Source organism: Gouania willdenowi, chromosome 15, assembly GCF_900634775.1.
Source record: "Gouania willdenowi chromosome 15, fGouWil2.1, whole genome shotgun sequence".
Taxonomy (NCBI): domain Eukaryota; kingdom Metazoa; phylum Chordata; class Actinopteri; order Blenniiformes; family Gobiesocidae; genus Gouania; species Gouania willdenowi.
The window spans coordinates 12,300,232-12,308,607 of NC_041058.1; the positions used below are offsets into that span (position 1 = coordinate 12,300,232).

An 8,376-nucleotide genomic window follows, 5' to 3' on the forward strand; every position below is an offset into this window, starting at 1 on the left:
TATATTTACGTCATAATTTTTTTTTCTTTGCACATGCTGTCAGAGGTCAACACTACAAGAAGTGCAGTCTTTTTAAGACAGCGATGCATGTTTTGTTATTGCAATTAAATAAATGAATTTATTGTATTGCGTAATTGTAATTTATAATCAATTACAATTACAATTGACCCCAACCCTGCCTCTAATTTTAGCTCATGTTAAGCCTCTTTTTAAGTCACTTTTCTTTCATAAAGCTTCCCCGATTGTGTTTCTTGCTAAATTTGTCTTTAGTTGTATTTTCACACAAATGACATTCATTCCATTCATTTACTCAATTCAAACAATCATCCGTTTGCTCCTGTACAGCTCTGACATAACTGTGAACATGGTTTCAATGTCTTTGGTGCTGTTGATGAATTATGGTAGCGATAATGAGACACTAGTGCTGGGTATTGTTTTTGTATTGTGTTTTTAATGTATTTTGACGTCATTCCGTTGAATCGTGGAGACCTTAGTAACTCGGTGAACTTGAGGAGTCAGTGTTTCCAGTCGGTTTGACTTAGTTTTTTTTTTATCCGTATCAATCCTCTGTTCTCCTTAGAGGCTTCACGTGACTACGTTCCTTATATCTTGAGGCTAATCTTGACTTAGCACCGTGTGAAAATATTTCGTAAAGACAAACAAGCAAAAGACAAAAGTTCTATTTTGTGAAAAAACTTGTGCTGTCACCGAGCTCGTCGCTCATCACATCCAGAAACCAGAGCGTTAAAATGATGGTGGTATGTAAGTGCCTTAATTGAACGGCATAAAAGATTCAACATCGAGACCTTTTCAATGCTGCATGAACACTAATACACCTCAAAAACATGTGTCCTTTAAAATGGCTGCTTTTCAATCTTTGTTATATCGAATAAATACATTAATCACCACAAAAATTGCTAATTCTTTAATAGCTCACAAAAATCTGAATTTGATTTATCTCAACATATTTGATCTGTTTTGCTTTGTTTTTGTTTCTGGCTGCAATGACATGCTTCTCTCCTAAATGTCTAAAGGGATCCAAAGTAGCAAATCATATCTTTACCACAGTGAGCATCATTACATCCATCATGATCTGAGCACTCGGAGATGGCAAGGATGATTTGCAGCTTGAAATAACTTTCAAATATGTATTAAAAAGAAAGTCATAATATTCACTAGAGACAATCTGTAATAAAACAACATCACCCATAGTGCTTCGGGATTTATCACCACGCTTTTTATGTTGAAATAGAGTCGTATGAGTCTGCAAACTCTCTTCACCCCACAGAGTTAGGCAAACTGGCATTTCTTTATTATGCGATTTTGTTGACAACGAGCAACATAGTATAGGAAAAGAAAAACAAATGAAATTTGTAGATATACTGTGTATTTTACGATGTTAAAAAGCAGGTTGTGTTTGTCACAAAGCCTTACGTATGTACCACTTTTGAAAAAAAAAAAAAAAGGGTTTGGATATTTTTTTTTTATTTTATGTTTTTTTCTGACCGCCTTCTGCAAAGTTACCTGATGTCTGCCTTGTGTTATAGTATGTTGTTTTTCTGCTGTAAAATAATTTTTGCAGTGCCACCTGTAAGATTTTTGAAATTATAAAGTAAAAACAATACTTTTGAGTGGTTTGAGTCTCTCTCTTGTTATTCTTTTTTTATTTTATTTTATTTAAGTCTGTGCTTTCACAGGTGCTGCCACAAGGGGGAGCCACTAATGAGCTTTTAATGTATCCCGACTCCAGAGTTTCGGTTCAGTCAGGTTTCCCTGATGTAATGATCAGTCTTAAGAGTTAATGTGATCCACTTAGAGGTAAGTGCAGATGATTCATCCTCTCTGGTCTCCTTGTTTTTCGCACAACAAATCTATTTGTGGGGACAGGCAAATGGCTTCAGCCATAACAACAGGGTGACACTTTAACAAGATCAAAGAGGATCAAAGTGCATCAAAGGGGCTCACCTTACCAGCACTGACATTTACTAAAGTGGAGATAAAAGCGCTACTTCAAAAGATATGCAGCAATTCAAACGAGCAAAGTGCCAGTGTGTTTGTCAGCAGAAACACGCACGCACGCGTATCACTTTCACGGCCAGGGCAGATGACGTCCAAGTGCCAGCATGGATTCATTCATGGAATAAAGCTTAAAATGACTCAAATATATGCTCTCTTTAAATAGTTGGACACATTGATGAATCTACAATCTTTCTTTGAATAAATAAGTAATGTGTACTAGAGGTGGGACGATTTATCGCGCTACATATTGTGATATTAAAATGTCACAAGATGTATCGTCAATGGCACAAATGGGGGATGAAGCATATAGCTTTCCACCACTGCAACATCTGTCCCAGGCGAGCTTCTTTTCAACTGCAGGAGACGTAGTCAATGTTCAAAGGTCTCGATTGCTGCCAGACAGGCGCGTCTCACCCGTGGGGGATGTGACACCCGCACTTTCATAAAAACTAAAATTCATCCCCCCTCACTTTTTACAGAGGGATTCGTTGTTGAGAACCTATTGGTCCAGTTCGATGGATTGAACGGTGATCAAGCCAATCACAACCAGCCATTTGACGAAGCTGCTTTTCCGAGAAGGTAAACAAAAAGTTAACGGCGATGAGTAAAATTTAAATAAAGTGACATTAAATAAATTAGTAACAGGTGGCATAAAAAGGTCCAAACGTGGCAAAAAACGTGGCAGGAAAAGAGTGAAAAGTGACTGTAATGGGACAAAAGCAGTCAAGAGTGGCAATAAATGGACCAAGAAAGAGGAAACAGGTGGTATGTAATGCAAAGAGGAGCTAAAATGGGCCCAAAATGTGGCAAACAGTGGAAAAGGGTAAAAATGTGGCACAAAAAGAGGCAAAATGTAGGAAAAAAAGAAACAAGTGTTATTTATTGGGCAAAAGGAAGCTTATTTGGATGGCAAAAAAAGGGTTAAAGTCAAGTCAAATGTCAAAAAGTACTTCAGGAAAACGTGGATTTTTATTGGCAAAAGGAAGCTAAAATTTTGGGGAAAAGGGGTAAAAATGGGACAGTGGAAGTTGCAAAATGGTCAAAGAAAAAGGTAAAAAAGGGGTTAAAAATGTCTCTCCTTTAAGGTTTTCTAGGTGAAAAAATATTAAAATTAAGACACAAGGAGCCACATGTTGAGTATCACTGACTTAATAACAGCTTTATCATGGTTTTAGTAAATAATATAATAAACTAAATTGGGAGGTGACGGTTGCCCTACTCTCACTATTAAAATCGCTGCTCCACCCCTGCTGCCAGATTATACACATTCTAATATTGTTGAGAAATTACATTTTTACATCTTAAGTCTGAACTGTGTAGACTGTTCTAGTTTATTATTTGACAAAAAACGTGTTTCTGCACAGATGGGAAAATGTGTTTGAATCAATAAATCAACTGTATTTGTCCTAAATAGGTTCGATTCAGAGAGCAAAGATATGGGGGAGCATAAAAGACATACACGCCACAATGAAACACATTAGAGTAAATGGTACAGTAAAATATAAACAACATAAAAACATGTAGCAGTACAATTTGACCCATTAAACACACAAGGTAACATAAAAACAATAGGACAAATATATATACAGTAAATCCAGCGAAGAAAGGGATATATTAAGTCAGTTATCTTGTTTTACTGGAATTAAGAAGGGAAATGTCAGAAGTGATAAAGAAGTGTTTGTATCTGTTGGTTTTGATCAACAGATGAATTATGGGATGATGACAACATTATTTGGTTTTATTTTAGATTGAGTCTGTTTTTGTGTCCTATTTACAGAGTGGCACTTTCAATAGGAATAAATTGTTTTGTTTTTCAATGGTATTGTTTATTTTACTTTTTATATTCTTATTAAGTTGAAAAGGTATAACCCAGAGTAAATATGTAAGTATATCCAGAGTTAAAGTTAAATAAAGGCATGGTTATTTTTCAAAAGCAATGTTTTTTTTTTTGTTGTTGTTGTCTTTTCCCCCTTTAATACATCACATTCGGCCCACCAGTATTGTATATCGTATTGTATTGCATTGTAATTTTTTTTTCTCCATATATATATATATATATATATATAAACCTACTTTATGATTCCCATCACTGCATTTCAGATGGTACGGAAGTAGATTTGTTTCTTTATTATTCAATCAAAAAAATCAAAAAAGAAATAATTTCAATAAAAGAAATAAATAACTTCAATAAAAAAACAAATATTTTCAATTAAAAAAAAAACATTTTCAATCAAAGAAAAAAAGTGTTTAAATGCAATTATTGCGTTTTAAAAATGTTTTTTTGATTGAAAAGTTTTTTTGTTTTTTTTTTTTCGATTGAATAATAAAGACACAATTCTACCTCCATAAGATTTGAAAACGTATGAATGAAATAAAAAAAATATATAAATATAAAAAAAAAGATGAAAAACTCGGATGTAATTGTGAGACATTCAATGACACTGGGAAAAAGCATTACACTCTTTTAGATTACTGGATGACAAGAATAAAATGTCAAATATTGATGATTTAAAAATGGATAAACATTTATTGATACTGAACTACCTTAGTTTTTCTAAACAGGAATATTTGATCAGAGGATGAAAGGGTCAGAGAGCAGCACGCAAAGGAGTCACGTTTAATCTCCAAGTGCCAGCCTGTCCTGAAAGGCCTCACAGCGGAAGTCCATTAATTCGGTAAACTTTCCACAGCCGGAGCCTTTCTGCTCTGCTCTGCTCTGCATATCCCACACGTTGACGTCCGCCACTGGTGTAATCAAGCACACTTTGGAGGAAAATTACCCCCCTTTTGCAATCAGAAAGATCAAATAAAGTAGTTAATCGAGTGACTTCAATCACTGTCTGCCGCAGCCGAGGGGGGGCAGGTTGAATGTCAAAGAGACGTGGAGAACTAAACAGCTTCTACAAAGATGAGCAGGTATGAATTCACCCCACGCTGTGTAGAAGTCCCACTACAAAGGGAAAAACACTTTAATCCTGTGCAGCTTTTAAATAAGATAGCCAACAGCTTCTTAAGGGTTAAACACAACAAAAAAAAAAAAAAAAACGTGACTTCAGAAAAACAAGTTTATATGTAAGAATATTGAAGTTTTTGGAGATTTCTTTGAACATGTTTTACCTCTGATCAAAGAAGTACATTATCTGCATACAAGCAGTTTTATGAAATAATGGTTCGAATCCAAAGGAAAAAAATCTATGAAAGAATAATGATACTTAAATGTTTTTGATCAAATGTTTATAAAAGATGATGATAGTTGTGTCACTGGGTCTCAAACCACTAACCCCAATGACTAAAGGGTTAATGATGCTGCAGAGCAAATGTTGGATGTGTTAAAGTCAGTTCTTGCGTCAATATTAATTTGTGTCATGATTTTGCATGAAATTAATGAAAAAAAAAAAACATTCATAATTTCATTAACTTTATGGAGTTCATTTACAGATGTTTGTGACTATGTTTAGCAGAAGTTTACTTACTGTAAGTCGGCTAGTAATTTACGATTGAAAATGATAAATTAATATAAGTAAAATATTCTTATTTCTTTACAAAACTGCTTTGGCTTTTTGGTCAGAATGTGGCTCCAGAAAATGATAAGGATAACTTTGACACCAACAATGAGATGAAACCAGCAGCCTTATGAGTTCCACAGATAAGACATCTCTCAGAATGGGCACTCAGTATTAAAAATAAATCAATCAATCAATTTTAAAAATCAATTTAAGCATGGATGCATATTTCTCGCTAAAATCCTGATCTACAAACACATTTTTAGTTTCTATTGATGATTTATTTTTCCATCTGTGTCGGGGGGAATATATTATGTGATGTTTATCAAAGGCAAACTCTATTTATTTATATATTTTTGTATTGTTATGTTATCTTGGCCAATATCTACTGTTTTTCATTTGATTTTTTTTCCCACTTAATTTTCATTTCTATATTTGTATTTAGCTTTCTTGCTTGCTTGTTCTTTGTGTCTTTGGCTGCAATACCATGTAAATATCCCCACTGCGGGATAAAATGAAGTATAATCTAAATCCCAGTTGTTGTGATCACCCAATGGCATTTTAAAAACGCGTGATTTTATATAATTTAGAAGAATGCCAAACAGACAATCATATTTTGTGATGACTAAATCCCATTTTATACGTCTTATGGGGTCCGTTTTGTTTTTTAAAATCTACTGATGGAGACTGAGATAATCATTAATCACACGGTCTCCTGCGCAGTGAGAATAAAGAGTTCCCGTACAGTGACTCTGAAATTCCACTCCTCCGCCTTTGTAGTACACAGCGAGGGGCGGGGAGACAAACAGGTTCGCGTGTATAAAGGAGGACATCCCAGAACCAGGAGGGAGAAAACTCCACAGCATCGCGCTGAGACTTCCAGGGAACTCTCAGAGGATTCAGGACCATTTTGGACTTTTTTCCCCTCTTCAGTTAAACAGGAGTTGTTTTTTCTCCTCCTCTTTGGTGATGATGCTGTCAGCGCGCCGCTTCTTGGCTGTGTATCTCACGCTGTTTGGATACCTTTGGGAGGTTTACGCAGGGCCAACAATGATGAACTCCAATGCCATTAAAAACCTCCCCGGTGCACCCGGAGCCAAAGGCACCGACACCGTCACTCCCAGTCCGCGCACACCCGCCTCGGGTAGCTTTGGACACAAAATACCCACGGACAGTTTGCAGGTAAATGATGCGTAAAAGTCTGTGCGTAAAACTAGAACTTTACGCACAACTTAAGCTTTGTAGTAGCTGTGCGTTTGTTGACATTCTGTGCTTTTATTCTATCACATGACAGCAGTCAGGTGTCTGCACTGTTGATGAAGAGTGTGAAGGGGAGGAATTCTGCAATGATGCTCGGGGCATCTGTCTGCCATGCCGTAAAATCCGGAAGCGTTGCACAAGGGACTCCATGTGTTGTGCAGGAAACCGCTGCAGCAATGGTAAGCACTGCATATCATCACTGACACTTTAATTACTAGGTTGCTGGTGTTATTCTAGAGGCTGGGTTATTTGCCATTATCCTTTAAATATGTGTGTGATTAATTATCAGCATCATGGATGGATTACTGAGGTAAAGGCGTGACTTAAATGCTTTTTTTTTTGTGTTTTTTTTTTTTTTGCACTTTCCAGGTGTTTGTCAGGCCAATGACATGGATGGCACAGATATAATAAAGACCACAGGTGGGCACAAGCACAATGTCACTGGGGAGCATCAAGCCAAGAAAACTCACACTTCCCACAACCATCAACAGAACTCTGTCAAAGGTAATTGTCTGGTTGAGGATGATCAAAAACAATCTCCCTTGAAAAACAACCAGACAATCTTTAATTAAAGTAATTTTCATGTGATTTTCTCTCTCCCCAGGACAAGAAGGAGATACGTGTCTCCGATCCGCAGACTGCTCCGAGGGTCTTTGCTGTGCTCGGCACTTCTGGTCCCGCATCTGTAAACCTGTGCTGAGTGAGGGCCAGGTGTGTACACGCCATCGCAGGAAAGGCAATCATGGTTTGGAGCTGTTCCAGCGCTGTGACTGTGGCGAGGGTCTGACCTGCAGACCAGAGAAAGGAGAACGAGACCACAGTGTCAGCAGGACTGCAGCCCGGAACCTACACACCTGTCAAAGACGCTGACACTCACACACCGCAAAGCAATACGTTTAGTACCACATGCACGAGAGATGCTGACACACACACATACACACACCCAGTCATCCAACACCTGAGACATTCTTTCCTGCTAAACTCGCTGACACAAACGCATCACCCGGACATGATTCCTGGAAAAGTGATATGTCCGGAGGGATGAAACTGTGCAAGATGGACTGATCCAGTTCCCCATTAACAAATGAGAAGGTGGAAGTCAGGAAGTGACATTGCAAAAGTGTTGAAAAGATCCATTCAATGGTTTCAGGAAATGGAGAACAGTTTGGTTTCTTTTTATGGAACTCTTTGCCGCTGTTATTGCAGTATATTACTGTGTTGTAAATATTCTGGAGGTGGCACTTACCTGAATTCTGTCAATACCAGTATTATACAGACACAGTGCTGCATGCCCTGTAAATATGTATTGTTTTTATATATATATAAAAGTCTTATAAAGGATATTTGAAGATATTTGTTTTAATAAATGTAATCTAAGAATATTACTACTCTTGTCATCTTTGTTCTTTGGCGTTCCTCTCCTTTTTTATAATGGCTTATGCTGAATAGGGCCGATCCCAGTTCACTCAGTGCACAGGGCTGGTTACACCCTGGACTCCAGTCTAACACGGGAATAACGTTCAAATGCGTTTGTGCCAAAAACATGTTTTTATCCACCTGGTAAATATAATATAAAGATATATATGATGTAGAT

At 37.0% G+C, this 8,376-nt stretch overlaps 1 protein-coding gene across 1 annotated transcript; it reads left to right on the top strand.

The window, feature by feature from the left end:
- The first annotated feature begins 6,382 nt into the window (after positions 1 to 6,382).
- On the top strand, positions 6,383 to 8,072 carry LOC114477059 (dickkopf-related protein 1-like). The gene is made up of 4 exons (XM_028469137.1): positions 6,383 to 6,704; positions 6,817 to 6,961; positions 7,152 to 7,286; positions 7,387 to 8,072. Exons 1-4 carry the CDS (start codon positions 6,492 to 6,494, stop codon positions 7,650 to 7,652), a joined length of 759 nt encoding a protein of 252 aa, XP_028324938.1. The 5' UTR covers positions 6,383 to 6,491; the 3' UTR covers positions 7,653 to 8,072.
- Positions 8,073 to 8,376: the final 304 nt, after the last annotated feature.

Coding starts and splice junctions, on each gene's coding strand:
- LOC114477059 (XM_028469137.1), top strand. CDS start 6,492: ATGATGCTGTCAGCGCGCCGCTTCTTGGCTGTGTATCTCACGCTGTTT. Junction 6,705..6,816: donor TACCCACGGACAGTTTGCAG/GTAAATGATGCG, acceptor ATCACATGACAG/CAGTCAGGTGTCTGCACTGT. Junction 6,962..7,151: donor AGGAAACCGCTGCAGCAATG/GTAAGCACTGCA, acceptor TGCACTTTCCAG/GTGTTTGTCAGGCCAATGAC.